This window comes from Triticum aestivum, chromosome 2A (assembly GCF_018294505.1).
Source record: "Triticum aestivum cultivar Chinese Spring chromosome 2A, IWGSC CS RefSeq v2.1, whole genome shotgun sequence".
Taxonomy (NCBI): Eukaryota; Viridiplantae; Streptophyta; class Magnoliopsida; order Poales; family Poaceae; genus Triticum; species Triticum aestivum.
Window position 1 is genome coordinate 172,936,399 of NC_057797.1, and position 21,853 is coordinate 172,958,251.

At 42.1% G+C, this 21,853-nt stretch overlaps 1 protein-coding gene across 1 annotated transcript in view; it reads left to right on the forward strand.

Moving 5' to 3' along the window:
- Positions 1-4,737: 4,737 nt before the first annotated feature.
- LOC123191613 (inactive histone-lysine N-methyltransferase 2E) overlaps positions 4,738-21,853 on the forward strand; it is a 74,000-nt gene continuing 56,884 nt past the window's right edge. Inside the window, exon 1 of the mRNA XM_044604279.1 lies at positions 4,738-4,881. Coding sequence (XP_044460214.1) covers positions 4,738-4,881 — 144 coding nt within the window. The remainder of the gene's footprint in view (positions 4,882-21,853) is intronic.

Sequence of the window (21,853 nt, forward strand, 5' to 3'; positions counted from 1 at the left end):
ATCCCCACACATGAAATAAAGCTAGAAATGACCACCGGAGGAGAACGAAACGCCGGAATGCAAAACGGACAATGGGGAAAATGCTCGAATGCATGAGACGAACACGTATGCAAATGCAATGCACATGATGACATGATATGAGATGCATGACAACGACAACAACACACGGAGACAAAAAGCCGAACCCAAGAAAATAAATAACTTAACGCCGGAACGGCAAGAGTTGGAGTACAAATTGGGAAAGTTACATCCGGGGTGTTACACATGGCCACGTAAATCACTAGCTAAAGTGTAATACCATTATACTTATACCCTGATGCAAAAGGTTGGGTACATGTCCAAAGAGTAGAGTCGCACAGACGCACTCTGTCTCTCAGAATCTCTTACACACCAGTTACGTGATGCCCACTTAAGCAGACACGTATGTTACAATTTGTGCACCCGCGGGTACACATGATGGTGCGCATTTATTTAAGCTGGACGGGGAACCCAAACAGTAGCCGCATTCATTCCCCTCCCGCCGCCTCTTCTCTGGTCGCGTAGCCTGGTAGCCATGGCCCGGCCGAAGGTAACGACATACGCCATACTCCCGCCGGACAGGCACCTTAATCTGGAAATTTTAGTGGTCATGCATGCATCTTTTTGTGCTAGCACTCCTATATAAGGGTTGACCGGTCGCTTCCCGCAGACGTGCATGGCGGTGGAAGAGGAAGGAGAAGGGAAGCGGGTTGTGGAGTAACGTTTTTTACCACACTTTCTTAGGAAACTGAGTGCAATATTTGAGTAGTTTTGCAAACTACCAGTACCACCACCATGCCCGCATCTGACCGCCCTGGCCGACCCAACCCCCCTCCCTTGCCGGCGCGCGCTTCTCGCGTGAAACGGTCAGCATCGCCCTGGAACGTCAGTGCCGCATTAATGCCTGACCAGAGTAGAGGCGACCTCTCACTGGCGCTGGCTTTGAAGCAGCACGACGGCCGAGAGAGCGCCACTTCCCGGTGCACGTGACTACTCCTCGTCGAGGCTGGCCATAGTTTGGATGAGTCTCCATCATGGGGAGCCACACTAACTGCTATGATATGGACTCCCGTTGCCCACAGTTATGGATCGTTCCATCTATGAAGAACACGTGGGACTGGAACTACGAGACGGGCATGTACCCAGGAGTGGACGTACAAACCTGAGTAATGGCGCTTTCATTGTCGCAGTAGAGTGGCACATGCTTCAAATGGATGCCATAGTCCTTGAGAGTTTGCTTCATCCATAAAATCTGAGCGCAGCAAGATCTAGCAACAATGTATTCAGATTTAGTAGTGAAGAGGGATACATAGTTCTGCTTCTTTGAAGACCAACAGACAAGAGATCGTCCAAGAAAATGACGTGTGCCTGATGTAGACTTGCGATCAACCTGGTCACCAGCATAATCAGCATCTGAGAATCCAACTAGATCAAACTCTGAGCCCTTTGGATATCATAATCCTAGTGTTGGGGTGTAAGTGAAATATCGAAGAATTCGCTTCACAGCTAAGTGATGCGATTCCTTTGGTGCCCCTTGGATCGGGCACACATGAAACGCTAAGCATTTTATACTGGCCTGGATGCACATAATAGAGTAAGAAACAACATTGGAGTGGTATACCTTTTGATTCAAACTTTCTTTACCATTGTCGTCGGGGCCGAGATGAACTTTTGGTTGGCTTTGGCATCGTGTATCCTTTGCAGTCTTGCATTCCAAACTTCTTCAGACAATCTTTGAGGTAATTTTATTGTGATATGAATATGTCGTTGCTCTGCTGACGGATTTGAAGACCGAGGAAGAATTTCAGCTCACCCATCATGGACATCTGATATTGCTCTTGCATCATGTGTCCAAACTCATCAATGTATTTCTTGTCTGTGCAACCGAAGATAATGTCATCCACATAGATTTGGCATACAAACAATTCTCCATCATATGTCTTTGTGAAGAGTGTGGGATCCAGGGACCCAGGTTTGAAGCCTTTGCTCTTCAGGAAGTCTTTGAGTGTGTCATACCAAGCACGAGGGGCTTGTTTGAGGCCATACAGTGCCTTGTTGATCTTGTATACCATGTCAGGACGCTTCGGGTCTTCAAAACCAGGTGGTTGTGCAATATACACTTCTTCTTCAATTTTTCCATCAAGGAAGGCACTCTTCACATCCATTTGGTACAGAAGGATGTCGTGATGGTTGGCATAGGCTAGCAGGATGTGAATGGCTTCAAGCCAAGCCACGGGAGCAAATGTTTCATCGAAGTCAATCTCTTCTACTTGAGTGTAACCTTGAGCAACGAGACGAGCCTTGTTTCTGACAACTTGACCATGCTCATCTTGTTTGTTGCGGTAGATCCATTTGGTGCCAATGATATTGTGCTTGCGAGGATCTGGATGCTTAACCAGTTCCCACACATTGTTCAGCTCGAACTGTTGAAGCTCTTCTTGCATCTCTTGAATCCATTCAGGTTCCATGAATGCTTCATCAACTTTCTTGGGTTTAGATATAGAGACAAATGCAAAGTGCCCACAGAAATTTGCTAGTTGTGTTGCTCTGAACGAGTGAGTGGACCAAGATGCATTGATGCTATCGATTATCTTCTCAATTTGCACTTCATTTTCAACACGAGGATGAATTGGACAAATTTTTTGCTCTTGCTAATCATTGTCTTCATCATCAGCATTGACTTCAGGCTGAGCAGTGTCTTCGGGTTGATTAGGTGCAGAAATGATGAGTTCTTCTTCAGCCTGAGCCTCTGAAGGTATGATTTCTCCAGTACCCATAAGCTTGATGGATTCACTTGGTGAGACTTCATCTAGCACATTTCGCAGGTGCTCTCTTTGCGAGCCATTAGTTTCATCGAACCGCACATCCACAGTTTCAACCACTTTATAGTGAAAGAGGTTGAAGACACTACAGGAGTGTGAATCCTTTCTGTAGCCAAGCATAAAACCTTCATGTGCTTTCGGTGCAAATTTTGAAGTGTGATGCAGATCCACGATCCAGCACCTAGCACCAAATACTCTAAAGTAGCTGACATTTGGCTTCTTACCAATTAGTAGCTCATATGATGTCTTCTTTAGAAGCTTGTGAAGATAAACACGGTTGATGACGTGGCATGCAGTGTCAATGGCTTCATGCCAGAATTTTCTTGGAGTCTTGTACTCATCAAGCATCGTTCGTGCCATCTCAATGAGGGTTCTGTTCTTGCGCTCCATGATGCCATTCTGCTGAGGTGTGTATGGAGCTGAGAACTCATGTGTGATGCCCAATGTATCAAGATAAGTGTCGGGGCCAATGTTCTTGAATTCTGTGCCGTTGTCACTCCTGATGTGCTTGATCTTGATGCCATAGTTTGTCATGGCATGATTGGCGAATCTTCTGAAGACATCCCGCACTTCATTCTTATAGAGGATTATGTGTACCCATGTATATCTTGAGTAATCATCAACAATGACGAAGCCATAGAGGCAAGCAGTGGTAGTAAGGGTAGAGTAGTGAGTAGGGCCAAATAAGTCCATGTGTAGCAGCTCAAAGGGACGGGAAGTCGTCATGATTGTCTTCGAGGGATGATTGGCCCTAGTCACCATTCCATCTTTCCAGGCACCACATAGATGATCCTTCTTGACACTACTGCAGGATGCTGCTAACGTGACACTACGATCAAAGACCCTTTCATGAAACTGTGTGTGATGCATTAATCACAAACAGGGATGTAAAAAACCCATCAAAAAAGGTGCAAAATGTTTGCAATGGAGGATTCATTGAACACGGTTCAGATTTTAGGTGCGTGTGTGATCCAGGGAATACGGTTCAGTCCAATGAACTATTTAAGATGAGGCGGAACAAAATAAATGGGCAGCCTGATGAAGGCGTGTGCGATATAGAGCATACGGTTCACTCGGATGAACTATTTGTGATTAGGAAACACAAAAGAAACGGGCAGCCAGATGAAGGTGTGTGCGATATACAGCATACGGTTCACTCAGATGAACTATTTGTGATTAGGCAATACAAAAGAAATGGTGAGCCAGATCAAGGTGTGTGTGATTGAGGGCATGCACTTCAGAAGGATTAACTATTTGTGATTAGGCAACAGAACAGAAACGGGTAAGCCAGATCAAAGTGTCTGTGATTGATGGCATAAACTTCACACGGATGAACTGTTTGCGATTAGCCACAATAAACTGAAATAGTTAAATTGATCAACGTGTGTGCACTAGACGGGCACACCCATTCTAATTAAAATAAGCATGCACGATGGTAATAGCGAGCTCGCACGGTTGTTGGAACAAGACGTGTGCTAACTTTTCCTATTGCGGTGCACCTTATGGTGCAAACGCCACGTACGCGGCCGAGAAGGCGTACGTGCCCACGTTACACCTTCTGGTAATAGTGCCACACTTATAACCGCCAGTAAATTTTCAGCATGCGTCCCGTCACATTCCAAATTGCAAACCTGTTCACGCTGATCAAAACCTAAACGATTTCCCACTTAGGAGCATATTACTATGCAGTTATAAATACTACTACTCCAAGATGACTGCACATTCCTCCTCAACTCCTCATCCACAAAAATTTAAAAACAAACAAGTCACCCATCATCATTCCCTTGCGTCTGCCATGGCCAGCGTGAGTTCTGGGTCGAGAGATTGCCACCAGGGAGAGGCGAGCCTGGAAGCGGGAGCATGAGAGATGTACTGCCTTGCCGCGTAAGCAGCCAACATGTCCCGTCGCACGGTCATAGCTGCAGAGAGGTCCCGCCACACCGCCGAAGCAGCACGGAGGACCCGCCGCACCGTCGATGCAACAGACTGCTCCGGCCACGCCGCGCAAGCAGAAGAGATGTCCCTCCATGCTGTGAATGCAGTAGAGATGTCCTCTCGTGCCGCGGTGGCCTGGGAAAATGCCTCGCGGGCACGCGAGGACTCTTATAGGCGCATGTGTGCCCTCGTCCTTAGGTAGATGGATCAGATCTCTAGGTGGGTGAGGTTGCAGGATGACCTGAAAGCCTCATTTGAATAGACTACCGACGTCATCCGGCAACTAAATGAGAGCAATGCAAAGCTCCGGGCCGAGCGCGACCTGCTAAGGGCGAAGATCATCGGAAGTGCGGAGCAGCAGGAGCAGACCACTGCCTTATTGAAGAGGACCGGCGTCATCGTCGAGAAACTTATGGACGAGAATGCCATGCTGCGCATCGAGCACAGAAGGCTGGTGGAGGAATCCCTGGATGCTCTCAACCAGCATCTCGAGGACAAGAAAGAGCTCGTCGCCGCCCGCCGCGGAGACTAGTTCCCGCGGCCTGCAGCAACGCATCAAGAAAGTAGAGATCAGCGAGCCAGATCATTGTCTTCCTTCTTCTTTTTCCCTTGTGTATATCGGACATTGCCGCATGTGGCTTTTTTAATTGTGTTTATAAATATGTAAGACAATTATTATCCAATGTCATCGTCCTTATATTCATCATGCTTGCTATAAGTCGCAGTCGATGCTATATAGGTCCGTCGGATCTTACATCAAGATCCATGCAAAACTTTCTTTTCGGATTTTCATTTTTCTCTCTTAAATCTCAATCCAGTGAGACATATAACCACGTTGTAGAACATGTACTCGGGTGCCATTAATGGATACGTTGGGAGGGAGGTGTGCGGCGGGTAGCAGTCAAAAGGGCTCTCCTCCCGATGAGCACGCGCAGGGGTATGACCGCACGCCTCCCGTACTCAAATAGCTACCCCGCACGACACCTCCTAGCAAATAAAAAAAGGGGACGTGTGGCCGCACGTAATTGGTAAGTCGAACACCCATGGTTTCAAAAATACTTGTGTTTCCGATTTGTAACATGACAACACTTGTTCCAAAATGACTTTGTTGATTGTTAATGTGTGCTCCTTTGCAAATCGGCAGAAAAATTACCACAGCATGTTAGTGCCATGTCATGAGACCATGCCAAGTTTCATGATTTTCAAGTGTGTTTTGGAATTACAGGAATTGAAAAACCAAGTTTCTCAATCTTTCCGGTCGAGCCACGACGCCCAGATGTTTGAATTGCACTGGAGCATGTGCTTGTAGTTCAAATTTGAATTATGCACATTAAATGCCCAGAAACTCAATTAATGTATAAAAATGCCAAATGAACCTACAATAATTCCAAAATTTAGCACGTTACTTCTATTTGGTCTAATCTAACTGTGTAAAAAAATTAAAGCGGGAGAAGGCAGTGTACGTATGTTGTTTCGCACACGGAGGTGACATGTTCCCTCTCGGAACCACGAGCCTTCTTGAGGGAAGCTCCGGTTTGCAAGAAGCTTACACCAAAGTTTGTCCCAATTCGGCCAAAAAAATTACCGCAGCATGTTGGTGCCATGTCATGACACCATGCCAAGTTTCATGATTTTCAGGCGTGTTTTGGAATTACAGGAATTAAAAAACCAAGTTCCTCAATGTTTCCGGCCGAGCCACGACGCCCAGATATTTGAATTTCACTCATATCTCTTGCATGGGACGTAGAAATTCACCCAAGGACACACATGTGATTTTTCAAACAACTTTGGTGCAGTGGAGCCTGTGCTTGTAGTTCACTTTTTAATTATGCACATTCTATGCCCAAAAAATCAATTAATGTTTAAAAAAGGTGAAACAAACCCGAAATAATTCCAAAATTTAGCAAGGTACTTCTATTAGGTCTAATCTGGCTGTGTAAAAAAATTAAGGCGGGAGAAGGCAGTGTTCGTATGTCGTTTCGCACACGGAGGTGACACGTTCCCTCTCGGAACCACGAGCCTTCTTGAGGGAAGCTCCAGTTTGCAAGCAGCTTACACCAAAGCTTGTCCCAATTCGGCCAAAAAAATTACCACAGCATGTTGGTGCCATGTCATGAGACCATGCCAAGTTTCATGATTTTCAGGCGTGTTTTGGAATTACAGGAATTAAAAAACCAAGTTTCTCAATCTTTCCGGCCAAGCCATGACGCCCAGATGTTTGAATTTCACTCCCATCTCTTGCATGGGACCTAGAAATTCACCCAAGGACACACATGTGATTTTTAAAACAACTTTGGTGCACTGGAGCCTGGGCTTGTAGTTCAAATTTGAATTATGCACATTAAATGCCCAGAAACTCAATTAATGTATAAAAAAAGGCCAAGCGAACACAGAATAATTCCAAAATTTAGCACGATACTTCTATTTGGTCTAATCTTCCAGTGTACAAAATTTAAGGCGGAAGAAGGAAGTGTACATATGTTGTTTCGCACACGGAGGTGACACGTTCCCTCTCGGAACCAGGAGCCTTCTTGAGGGAAGCTTCGGTTTGCAAGAAGCTTACACCAAAGCTTGTCCCAATTCGTCCAAAAAAAATACTGCACCATGTTGGTGCCATGTCATGACACCATGCCAAGTTTCATGATTTTTAGCCGTGTTTTGGATTTACAGGAATTAAAAAACCAAGTTTCTCAATCATTCCAGCCGAGCCATGATACGTCCATTTTGCATCATGCTTTTATATCGATATTTATTGCATTATGGGATGTTATTATACATTATGTCACAATACTTATGCCTTTTATTTCTCTCTTATTTTACAAGGTTTACATGAAGAGGGGGAATGCCGGCAGATGGAATTCTGGGTTGGAAAAGGAGCAAATATTAGAGACCTACTTTGCACATCTCCAAAAGTCCTGAAACTCCACGGGAGTTATTTTCAGAATATATAAAAAATACTGAGCCAAGAAAGTACCAGAGGGGGGCATGCCCTACCTCCCTAGGTGCGCCCCCTGCCTCGTAGGCCCCCTGGTGGCCCTCTGATGCCCATCTTTGGCTATATGGAGTCTTTCGTCGAGAAAAAAAATCATAAGCACGATTTCGGGAAGAAACTCCGCTGCCACGAGGTGGAACCTTGGCGGAACCAATCTAGGGCTCCAGCAGAGCTGTTTTGCCGGGGAAACTTCCCTCCGGGAGGGGGAAATCATCACCATCGTCATCACCAACGATCCTCTCATCGGGACGGGGTCAATCTCCATCAACATCTTCACCAGCACCATCTCATCTATACCCTAGTTCATCTCTTGTATCCAATCTTTGTATCCAAACCTCAGATTGGTACCTGTGGGTTGCTAGTAGTGTTGATTACTCCTTGTAGTTGATGCTAGTTGGTTTACTTGGTGGAAGATCATATGTTCAGATCCATTATGCATATTAATATCCCTCTAATTATTAACATGAATATGCTTTGTGAGTAGTTACGTTTGTTCCTGAGGACAAGGGAGAAGTCTTGCTATAAGTAGTCATGTGAAGTTGGTATTCGTTCGATATTCTGATGAGATGTATGTTGTCATCCCTCTAGTGGTGTCATGTGAACGTCGACTACATGACACTTCACCATTGTTTGGACCCAGAGGGAGGCATTGGGAAGTAATAATTAGATGATGGGTTGCTAGAGTGATAGAAGCTTAAACTCTAGTTTATGTGTTGCTTCGTAAGGGGCTGATTTGAATCCATATGTTTCACGCTATGGTTAGGTTTACCTTAATACTTCTGTTGTAGTTGCGGATGCTTGCAATGGGGGTTAATAATAAGTGGGATTCTTGTCCAAGTAAGGATAGTACCCAAGCACCGGTCCACCCACATATCAAATTATCAAAGTACCGAACGCGAATCATATGAACATGATGAAAACTAGCTTGATGATAATTCCCATGTGTCCTCGGGAGCGCTTTCCTTCATGTAAGAGTTTGTCCAGGCTTGTCCTTTGCTACAAAAAGGGTTGGTACATCTTGCTGCACCTTATTTACTTTTATTACTTGCTACTCGTTACAAATTACCTTATCACAAAACTATCTGTTACCGACAATTTCAATGCTTGCAAAGAATACCTTACTGAAAACTTCTTATCATTTCCTTCTGCTCCTCGTTGGGTTCGACACTCTTACTTATCGAAAAGGATATGATAGATCCCCTACACTTTTGGGTCATCAAGACTCTTTTCTGGCGCCATTGCCGGGGAGTGAAGCGCCTTTGGTAGGTGGAATTTGGTAAGGAAAAATTTATATTGTGTGCTGAAATTTACTCTCACTTGTTACTATGGAACATAATCCTTTGAGGGGCTTGTTTGGGGTATCTTCACCCCGACCAGTAGAGCAAAGAGTTGCTCCTGAACCTACTGAACCTACTGAAAATGTTTACTTTTAAATTCCTTCGTGTATGATAGAAAAACTGCTAGCTAATCCTTTTACAGGAGATGGAACATTGCATCCTGATTTAGACTTAATCTATGTGGATGAAGTTTGTGGATTATTTAAGCTAGCAGGTATGCCCAATGATGTTATCAAGAAGAAGGTCTTCCCTTTATATTTGAAGGGAGAGGCATTGACATGGTATAGGCTATGTGATGATATGGGATCATGGAACTACAAACGATTGAAATTGGACATTCATCAGAAGTTTTATCCTATGCATCTTCTTCATCGTGATCGTAATTATATATATAATTTTTGACCTCGCGAAGGAGAAAGCATCGCTCAAGCTTGGGGGAGGCTTAAGTCAATGTTATATTCATGCCCCAATCATGAGCTCTCAAGAGAAATGATTATTCAAAATTTTATGCTCGGCTTTCTCTCAATAATCGCTCCATGCTCGATACTTCTTGTACTGGATCTTTTATGATGAAGACTATTGAATTCAAATGGGATTTATTGGAAAGAATTAAACGCAACTCTGAAGATTGGGACCTCGATGAAGGTAAGGAGTCAGGTATAACACCTAAGTTTGATTGTGTTAAATCTTTTATGGATACCGATGTTTTTCGTGAATTTAGCACTAAATATGGACTTGACTCTGAGATAGTAGCTTCTTTCTTTGAATCCTTTGCTACTCATGTGTAACATCCCAAAATTCTAAATTTCGGAATGTTATAATAAATAGATAGATTTGATTGATTGTTTGATTGGTTGTCTGAAAGTGAGTGAATTCGAAACTTTTTGAAAGTTAAATGAGAGGGAATAAAAGGACTTTCCCAAACTTTCATATTTGCTTTCTGATCTCCATGAATTCAAATTCTTTTCAAATACAAAACCCTTGAGTAAAGATGATATGACTTCTTCCATTTAAATTAAATGAAAGGGTATTTGAAAATAATTGAATTTCATTTGGAAATATTTCAATTCATAAACTTTAAGCAACTCAATGATTTTCATGAGAGAAGATAAAATGACTTCAAAATATATGAAATATGAGTTGGAAGTTTTAAAAGAATTAAATTCAAAGTTCTTTTGAATTTATTTTCAATTTGGAGTTATTTGAGTTTTATTCAAATTATTTTTATCCAAAAATAAAATACATGGAAAATAGGGTAACATGATTCCCTACAATAGAAAATTGGAGAAAAATTAATTTGAAATCATTATGGTATTTTTAAAATGATTTTGGTGGATTTTATTAGAGCAGGAGCACTTTTGAATTATTTGAATTTGTGTGAATTTTATTTAAGGCTAGGAAAATGTTCAGTTCGTAGGAAATCTTTTTCTGAAAATTTTGATATATTATATGCCTATAGTTTATTTTATCTTGTTTGTGGTTATTCATATTTTGCAGTCAGTAAAAAAAGTTTTTTTTTTAAAAAAAAACTTTTCTTGCTCGCCGACTGGGCCGGCCCAACACCCAATCAGGCCAGGCCAAGCCCAGCCCAGCCGCGCCGTCCCCGACCTCACGCAGGAGGCCGGATCCCGCACGCCACCGCCGCCGCCTCGGCGTCCGAGCCGTCCCCGCCGCGGACTCCTCCTCGCCGCCTCTCCTCTTGACCCCTCCTCCAAGCCACCCGATGCCCCCCGCCTATTTAAGCCGCCGCCCGACCCCGCCTCTCTCTGCTCCACCGCACGGCTTCTCGGTTTTTCTTTAAAACGCGGTTTTCTTTTAGTCTAACTATTTGACGAACATTCGTTAGTTAGGGTTGCACCGAACGATTTTTTGTTCATTAGCGTTCGTTAGGGAACGTTCGTTTAGTAGCCTTTTCATTTTATTTTATTTCTGCCAGGAACCCGTCTGTGATTAAAGTTTTATAGACTAGTCCCTAATCTTCAAACGACAACATCTTTTTACCCCTTTATCAAAATTCAACGAAACCAACGCCCGCGTCTTCGTTATGATCTCCTCTATCCAGTAATCCAACTCAAACATGTTTTTGAAACTTTAAAATTTGAATTATATCAGATTTGAATTCAAACTTCGTTTGATGATAACTTGAGTTCCGTAGCTCCGTTTGAGTTGATTCTTTTTGCAAATTGAAGCTCTTGACCTAAACTTTCTGATAAAGCCAAATTCATATAATTTTGGTACTGTTAGAAATTGTTTTATGTTGCAAGAGTTATTTTCTTGGTTTTGAAGTTTTCCGAATCGTCTTCTTCGATCTTTCTGATCTTTTGAGTGATTTCTTATGTGTGGTTACTACTGCTTGCTCACGATAGATTGAACGGAGTATGATGAGTAGAACTATCAAGAGTTTTGAGTGCGAATCATCTTCATCAACAGTACAGGCAAGTTCACACTTTGATCATACCCTTTAGCACCCAGTTTTTATGCATTAGTTCCAATCCTCAAACATTGCATGGTTAGGATGTCATTAACATGTGGGTTGGGAAGTAGATGATGAGGTAGAACCTATTGCCATTTTATTATCAAACCCTGGGAGTTACTTATACGTTATGCTTATATCGCTATGCTATGCACGTAGACGTGGATTGGTTTGAGAGAATTCATGAAAGATGTGAGAGATTATTGTTAACTAAGGTTTAACTTAAGGTGGCTACTTTAATACACATCTGGGTGGATTGGTTGGGGCACCCTGGGGATATACCAGTGGACTTGCCCGGACACCTAGGGATATACCAGTGTTGTCCTAGGAGATCCCGGGTTTACCGTGTGATCATCCTATGGTTCGCCACCCAGGCTCAAAGGGATCATAAGATTATTCATGCTAGAAACTTCCGTGTGCAGCCACAAGCTATTATGGGCTCTAGCATAGTTGAGTAATTTACGTGAAGCTCTTGAAGAGGTGGATCAGCAGGTAGTGGGTTTTGTAGGTTTGGTATGGTCTACCCGGAGTAGAGAGTTAATGTTTCTGAAAGACTGTGTCTCGGTCATCTGTTTCTCAAACATCATGTAGTGCGAGAAATCCAACGGAGGCGATCGAGTCTTGTGGGGAAAAGTGCGCAAACCTCTGCAGAGTGTACAATCTAATCATGGTTAGCCGTGTCCCCGGTTATGGACAATCTTGAGTTTCTGGTACTTGGATTATCATATTGATCTCATCATGTTACTTAAATAATTTGTTGGGTTAATGATTATTATTTTGGGATTGAGTTGGAGGAACCTTCTCAATATTTTCAACCAACTTTGTAGTTAAATAAAATGTATTCCTTTGCAGTAGGGAAAAATTGGCTTTTTGCAAAAACTATAACCATAGAGCTTTTCCACCAGCCAAATATGCATGTAGTGATAGCCATTATTCATCATTATCTTCTGGTGTGAATTTGCTAGTACATTCAATGTACTGACCCGTTGTGGCTGCAACGTCTCATGTTGTAGGAATCTTACGACGAGTAAGTGATACGTTAGGGTTACGATTTCTACACTCAACTTTGCCGTTGGTGTTGATGGGAATCCACAACCTTGTTGTTACTTCCGCTATTTTGGATTGAGGTAATAGTATTTTACGTTACTTATACATGTGATTTACCTCTGTTATAAATCCTCGAGTACTGTGTGTGTCAGCATACCGATCCAGGGATGAAACTTAAGCACAGAGACTTGATCCATTCGGGTCGGGTCGCTGCAAGATGGTATCAGAGCACATGTTGACTGTAGGGCGTGACCCCTAGAAGCTGGCAAGCCCATAGGAAACATTTTCTGTACAACTTTCTTTTCAAAAGGATCTTTTACCTCTCTTCTCTTCTGAGCTTATTCAAATATTCCCTTTTAGTGAGACTAAATACCTTTCCCCCTTTTTTGACCACATGAAGATTCAACTAATGAGACCACTCCAAGAAGTACAAGATATCGGACAACCAAGATCATTTCGGAATGAAGAGGATTTTATCATGCATTATAATAATGGAAACTGCAATGGTTGAAGACTCCGAAGACTAGGAGAATTTGAAGGCCCTGTACAATTTCTAGATTTGTATGACCTAGGAAGGCACCCCTTATGGAACTTGGCAAACTATGGAAGCTGTCAATACCCGAGATCAAGGTGTATTGGAGAAAGACCGGAACATGGAGAGTTGAGAACTCAAAGTTTTGTCAAGAAAACCCTAAGGCAAGAGATATCAACTATGGAAGATAGTTCATGGCAATGACAAGGGCAGAAACACGGTTATCCGTGATGTCATCGCCACTGATACTATGGTCACCGAGCTGAGCTAAGGATTGGATGGTAGAAGGCTGATGGAGTACCTAACAGTAAGATGAAGTTTTAACCTTAGCCGGTGTATCACCAGGATCTGGAGTAGTACATCAAGAAGTTTAATATGGACCTTCAGGAAGCCGTATTTTGACAAGGAGCATTTCGTGGAGAACTTAGGTCCAAGAAGCTAAAGTGGCCAAGCTGGAGGAGCAAAACCTCGAGATATCGGAGATTCGTCAGGAACTGAAGGACAGTAGGACCATGGTTCATGTGAAGGATGCTGAAACCAGAAGTTTGGAATGCAACTCCAGAATATTGAAGGACGTCACGAGAGACTTCACGTCAATAGAGTTGATCTGGCAAAAGAACTTGAGAAAGACAAGCATGATCGGAAGAAGCCATTGGAGGCATGAACAAGGCTTGAAGAGTTGGAGACGTTGAAGATTTATTGACCTTTAGAAGACCAAACCCCTGTTATATACCTACGTTAGATGCGACGTTTGTGAGCTGTCATTTGTTTGATGTTTTTCCAATAGCCACAGATAAAATCTGTCTTTTCAAAACCATTGTTTGTATTGTGCATCCCTCTCCCTCTCTCTCATCTCACCCCAAAACCCTTGGACCCAATAGAGGATGAATGGAGATGAGCTTGTATTTTCTAGACCGATGAGTCAATTGGAGACAGGCCGATGGATTCAGAACATGGGGGATCACATGGAGAATAACTCTATAGTTGGAAATGATATGACCCAGCATGCTCTTCAATGCTTTGAAGGAGGTGCTGCTACTTGGTGGAGGATATACCAAACCATGAATGGATGGCAAGGAGTAACCACTTGGAGAGAATTAAAGTTGACTCTGCAAAGATCTCACCTTGTGTCCCAGAAGTTGAAGCCTTATGGAAAGTATATGAGGAAACCTTGTGCATGCAAGATTTGTGGAGAAATAGGACACACCCATAAAGAACACAAGGATGAATGCCCTAATTGTGAAGGAAGTCACCCAGTTGAAGAATGCCCAACTAGGCAGATTACTTGTTTCTTGTGTGAAGGGATTACCCACTATCCTACTCAGTGTCACATTTACCCCATGGTACGAAGAACCGTACAACAGAAGAAAGAAGTAAAGAAAGGAGCCCTTATGGAAATTTTAGAAGAACCCGTGATGAAGGAAGATGTGGAGCACACACCTAAAGAGGACCCAAGTAAACCCTGCACTAAGTCTTGCTATTCATGTGGAGAAGAAGGACACATCTCCCAAAATTGTTTGAATGGGGATCTAGTAGAATTCCCGACGGAGGAAGTAGAGTATGAGCCACAAGAAATAGAATCCATGATTGGAACGGAAAATTCCAGGAAGAGAAGTAGATTGGATACCAGAAAGGACCTGAGTCATATCACCTATTACAGGTGCAAGGAGTCAGGGCACTACCTCAGCAGTTTCCCAAAAAGGAAACCTCGAGACTTGTCAGAAGTAATATGTTTTCGTTGTAATAGAGCAGGGCACTTTGCCAGAGAATGCCCCAAGGAGAAGGAAACTTGTGCTAGATAGTTGAGTTTGCAACAAAAGAAATGGAGTAGTAGAAGTGAGAACATTTTATTTTATATTGAGGTGTTGAGTTGAGACATGTAATGGAAAAGCGAGAGATTGTAATCAATTGAGAGCGAATAAAGTTAGCATCATTGGTACTGATATGGATTTTATGAGTCGTTACTCTATGAAGAAGGATTTTGACCATTTCCGAGGATATGAGAAATATGGTCTAATGAAGATTTATGAATTTTAAGGGTGGTAGTACCCTGTAAGAACCCTTGACCCCTGGAAAAGATAAGGATACTCCACTGAGTGGATTTCGGACAAAATGAATACGAGTTTTGTCTTGATATGTGTGATACCCCAAGACAATGTGGGATGAAGTTGGAGACAGTCAGTTGTTTGGACCAAATGTGATCAAGGAGTCAGAAGAGAATGTTAAGTTGATTCGAGATAGACTGAAGGTATCTCAGTCCAGGCAGAAGAGTTATGCAGACTAAAAAATGCAAGGAGGTAGTATATGAAATTGGAGACAGAGCATGTCTTCGTGTGTCCCCTCTGCGAGGAGTTAAACGAATTGGAGTTAAGGGAAAGTTAGTCCCGAGATTTGTAGGACCATACCGAGTTTTGGAGCGTATGGGAGAAGTGGCCAACAAGTTGGAGTCACCCAAAGGACTGTCAGGAGTTCATGACGTGTTTCACATTTCCCAGTTGAAGAAGTGCCATGTAGAGATGGCCAGTATTCCCCTGTAAGGACGCTTGACCCTAGAAAGTATAATCATATTCCACGAAGTGGAATATGGACTTCATAAGTATAAGTTTTTATCTCGATATGAGGGATACCCCACGAGGATGAAGAAATAAATTACTATTGGATATAAAGCAGGTATGATGTCGGAAATATGGATCATGATGAGTCTGAGTAATCATGTCCTAGTTTGGTGCCAATAGAAGGAAGGAAGACAGTACAATTGGATGGATTTAAGAATACTAGGAAGTTGGAATAATGATCAGTTGCCCGATGATAAGTTCAAGGACTACAAGTGATGAGATGGGCCATAACCCACATGCCCCAGGACCTACCAAGAAGAAAGCACATTCTTGCTGAAGGAAAAACCCTGAAAGAAGTTGCGATTTTATCGGCAGACGATCTTATAGGAGTTACACAAAACCTGAGAGATTGTGAAGGAACGATAGATATTTGTTTGGCTTGCAGAATCAATGGATTTATCCGAACCTTGATTCATCGACAAGAGAAATTCTGCAATGCTTGTGAGGATGACCGAGTGTTAGTATGCGAGATTCGCTAAACTGCATACATGGTAATGATTTGGGTGCGGGATGGATTGATCACCATACCGACTTACTCTTATTGTTCGCCTTGCTATATGGGATGGTAAATCTGAGTGACTTACCTATAGTAGAGAGACGACGATCGAAACCTTGTTTAAGCCTTAGAATGGTATAGGTATTTTTCCCTTGTACAAGGCAGTTTTTGCCAACCATAGGTTATACGGTGAGGATCAACCCAGACCCATTTCCTGCAGGAGAAACCATAAATGGTTGACCACCATGAGATATCGATAATTGTTTAGTATTGGCGCCAGATCCGTCAGCTAAGAAGACCCAGTCACAGAAGAACCTTACCAAGATGAAAGGACAAAAGAATTGAGGAAAAGGTTATGCCGTTACCGGAAGAGCCCAGAGAAAGGAATTATACTAAAGATCTGAGAAGACCGGCCCTGTCAAGAATAAGGATGGAGTATATGAGTATTGATGGAACCGTAACAATGCTTCTAAGGGTGGTAGCACCCCAGACCCCGGAGATGATTGATGAAATTTTGAAGAGACCCCGAACCTAACCTATTTCTTCCTAGCCTCTCCGAATCTTGAGGATGAGATTCATTTTAAGGGTGGTAGGTTTGTAACATCCCAAAATTCTAAATTTCAGAATGTTATAATAAATAGATAGATTTGATTGATTGTTTGATTGATTGTCTAAAAGTGAGTGAATTCGAAACTTTTTGAAAGTTAAATGAGAGGGAATAAAAGGACTTTCCCAAACTTTCATATTTGCTTTCTGATCTCCATGAATTCAAATTCTTTTCAAATACAAAACCCTTGAGCAAAGATGATATGACTTCTTCCATTTAAATTAAATGAAAGGGTATTTGAAAATAATTGAATTTCATTTGGAAATATTTCAATTCATAAACTTTAAGCAACTCAATGATTTTCATGAGAGAAGATAAAATGACTTCTTCAAAATATATGAAATATGAGTTGGAAGTTTTAAAAGAATTAAATTCAAAGTTCTTTTGAATTTATTTTCAATTTGGAGTTATTTGAGTTCTATTCAAATTATTTTTCTCCAAAAATAAAATACATGGAAAATAGGGTAACATGATTCCCTACAATAGAAAATTGGAGAAAAATTAATTTGAAATCATTATGGTATTTTTAAAATGATTTTGGTGGATTTTATTAGAGCAGGAGCACTGTTTGAATTATCTGAATTTGTGTGGATTTTATTTAAGGCTAGGAAAATGTTCAGCTCGTAGGAAATCTTTTTCTGAAAATTTTGATATATTATATGCCTATAGTTTATTTTATCTTATTTGTGGTTATTCGTATTTTGCAGTCAGTAAAAAAAGTTTTTTTTAAAAAAAAAATATTTTCTTGCTCGCCGACTGGGCCGGCCGAACACCCAATCGGGCCAGGCCAAGCCCAGCCCGGCCGCGCCATCCCCGACCTCACGCAGGAGGCCGGATCCCGCATGCCACCGCCGCCACCTCGGCGTCCGAGCCGTCCCCGCCGCGGACTCCTCCTCGCCGCCTCTCCTCTTGACCCCTCCTCCACGCCACCCGATGCCCCCCCGCCTATTTAAGCCGCCGCCCGACCCCGCCTCTCTCTGCTCCGCCGCGCGGCTCCTCGCTTTCCGCCATCGCCACAACTCTAGTTCACCGCCGTCGCCGCATACTACTGCTGCTGTTGCCGCCGCAACCACCGCTGCACGCACGCCGCCGTTCCGCCTCGCCTCGCCGCTGCTGCCGCCCACCGCCGCATCCCGCCGCGAATGCCGGAGCTCGCCGAACTCCCCGGAGTCCGCAGCCTTGCCGGAGAGCTGCCGGTTTTCCGCTGAAGACCGCCGAACCGCCAAGGACCGGTATAAAACCGAACCCTAGATCAGTTATTTTTGGGTTTCTCGGTTTTTCTTTAAAACGCGATTTTCTTTTAGTCTAACTATTTGACGAACGTTCGTTAGTTAGGGTTGCATCGAACGATTTTTCGTTCGTTAGCGTTTGTTAGGGAACGTTCGTTTAGTAGCCTTTTCGTTTTATTTTATTTCTGGCAGGGACCCGTCTGTGATTAAAGTTTTACAAACTAGTCCCTAATCTTCAAACGACCACATCTTTTTACCCGTTTATCCAAATTCAACGAAACCAACGCCCACGTCTTCGTTATGATCTCCTCTATCCAGTAATCCAACTCAAACATGTTTTTGAAACTTTAAAATTTGAATTAGATCAGATTTGAATTCAAACTTCGTTTGATCATAACTTGAGTTCCGTAGCTCCGTTTGAGTTGATTCTTTTTGCAAGTCGAAGCTCTTCACCTAAACTTTCTGATAAAGCCAAATTCATATAATTTTGGTACTGTTAGAAATTGTTTTATGTTGCAAGAGTTATTTTCTTGGTTTTGAAGCTTTCCGAATCGTCTTCTTCGATCTTTCTAATCTTTTGAGTGATTTCTTATGTGTGGTTACTACTGCGTGCTCACGATAGATTGAACGGAGTATGACAAGTAGAACTATCAAGAGTTTTGAGTGCGAATCATCTTCATCAATAGTACAGGCAAGTTCACACTTTGATCATACCCTTTATCACCCAGTTTTTATGCATTAGTTCCAATCCTCAAACATTGCATGGTTAGGATGTCATTAACATGTGGGTTGGGAAGTAGATGATGAGGTAGAACCTATTGCCATTTTATTATCAAACCCTGGGAGTTACTTATACGTTATGCTTATATCGCTATGCTATGCACATAGACGTGGATTGGTTTGAGAGAATTCATGAAAGATGTGAGAGATTATTGTTAACTAAGGTTTAACTTAAGGTGGCTACTTTAATACACCACTGGGTGGATTGCTTGGGGCACCCTGGGGATATACCAGTGGACTTGCCCGGACACCTGGGGATATACCAGTGTTGTCCTAGGAGATCCCAGGGTTACCGTGTGATCATCCTATGGTTCGCCACCCAGGCTCAAAGGGATCATAAGATTATTCATGCTAGAAACTTCCGTGTGCAGCCACAAGCTATTATGGGCTCTAGCATAGTTGAGTAATTTACGTGAAGCTCTTGAAGAGGTGGATCAACAGGTAGTGGGTTTTGTAGGTTTGGTATGGTCTACCCAGACTAGAGAGTTAATGTTTCTGAAAGACTGTGTCTCGGTCATCCGTTTCTCAAACATCATGTAGTGCGAGAAATCCAATGGAGGCGATCGAGTCTTGTGGGGAAAAGTGCGCAAACCTCTGCAGAGTGTACAATCTAATCATGGTTAGTCGTGTCCCCAGTTATGGACAATCTTGAGTCTCTGGTACTTGGATTATCATATTGATCTCATCACGTTACTTAAATAATTTGTTGGGTTAATGATTATTATTTTGGGATTGAGTTGGAGGAACCTTCTCAATATTTTCAACCAACTTTGTAGTTGAGCAAAATGTATTCCTTTGTAGTAGGGAAAAATTGGCTTTTCGCAAAAACTATAACCATAGAGCTTTTCCACCAGCCAAATATGCATGTAGTGATAGCCATTATTCATCATTATCCTCTGGTGTGAATTTGCCAGTACATTCAATGTACTGACCCTTTGTGGCTGCAACGTCTCATGTTGCAGGAATCTTACGACGAGTAAGTGATACGTTAGGGTTACGATTTCTACACTCAACTTTGCCGTTGGTGTTGACGGGAATCCCCAACCTTGTTGTTACTTCCGCTATTTTGGATTGAGGTAATAGTATTTTACGTTACTTATACATGTGATTTACCTATGTTATAAATCCTCGAGTACTGTGTGTGTCAGCATAACGATCCAGGGATGACACTTAAGCACAGAGACTTGATCCATTCGGGTCGGGTCGCTACATCATGTTGATCTCCCAAAGGAGAAGTGGTTTAAATAATCCTCCCACTGAGGTAAAATTAGTTGCACCTATTAAAGTTGAAGAAAAGACTATCACTTATAATGATCCTATTGTTCCTACTGCTTATATTGAGAAACCTCCTTTCCCTGTTAGAATAAAGGATCATGCTAAAGCTTCAACTGTAGTCAAGAAAAGTAATATTAGGACACACAAAACCCCTGTGCAAGTTAAACTTGAACCTAAAATTGCTATGGTTAAAGAACTCTTGGCCGATAATATTGATGGGCATGTTATTTACTCCTGCAATGAAGCTGCTAGAATTGCTAGACGTGATGCTAAAAATAAACATAGACATGTCGTAGGCATGTCTGTTATTTCTGTTTAAATAGGAGATCATTGATATCATGGCTTAAGTGATATGGGTGCTAGTGCAAGTGCAATACCTCATTCCTTATACAAAGAAATTATGCATGATATTGCACCTGCTGGGATAGAAGAGATAGATGTTACAATTAAGCTTGCCAATAGAGATACTATTTCACCAGTTGGGATTGTTAGAGACGTTGAAGTCTTGTGTGGGAAAATTAAATATCCTGCTGATTTTCTTGTTCTTGGTTCCCCACAAGATGACTTTTGTCCCATTATATTTGGTAGATCCTTCTTGAATACTGTTAATGCTAAGATAGACTACAACAAGGATATTGTTTCTGATGGTGTAGGGGATATGTCTCATGAGTTTAATTTTGCTAAATTTAGTAGACAACCCCGTGATGAGGAATTTCCTAGTAAAGATGAAATTATTGGTCTTGCTTCTATTGTCGTGCCTCCTAGTGATCCTTTAGAACAATATTTGCTAGACCATGAAAATGATATGTTTATGAATGAAAGAAGGGAAATAGATGAAGTATTCTTTAAACAGGGACCTATTCTGAAACACAACTTGCCTGTCAAAATCCTAGGGGATCCTCCTCCACCCAAGGGTGATCTCATGTTTGAGCTTAAACCATTGCCTGATACTCTTAAATATGCTTATCTTGATGAAAAGAAGATATATCATGTTATTATTAGTGCTAACCTTTCAGAGCATGAAGAAGAGAAATTATTGAAAACTCTGAAGAAGCACTATGCTGCCATTGGATATACTCTTGATGATCTTAAGGGCATTAGTCCCACTGTATGTCAACACAAAATAAATTTGGAGAAAGTCGCCAAACCAGTTATTGATCACCAATGACGGCTAAATCCTAAGATGAAAGAAGTGGTAAGAAAGGAAATATTAAAGCTCCTTGAAGCAGGTATAATTTATCCCGTTGCTGATAGTCAGTGGGTAAGCCCTGTCCATTGTGTCCCTAAGAAGGGAGGTATTACTGTCGTTCCTAATGGTAAAGGTGAATTGATTCCGCAAAGAATTATTATAGATTATAGGATGGTGATTGATTTCCGCAAATTAAATAGAGCCACTAAAAAAGATCATTACCCTTTGCCTTTTATTAATCAAATGCTAGAAAGATTATCCAAGCATACACATTTTTGCTTTCTAGATGGTTATTCTGGTTTCTCTCAAATACCTGTGCCAGCTGATGATCAAGAAAAGACTACTTTTAATTGCCCTTTTGGTACCTTTGCTTATAGACGTATGCATTTTGGTTTATGTAATGCACCTGCTACCTTTCAAAGATGCATGATGGCTATATTCTCTGACTTTTGTGAAAAGATTTGTGAAGTTTTCATGGATGATTTCTCTGTTTATGGATCCTCTTT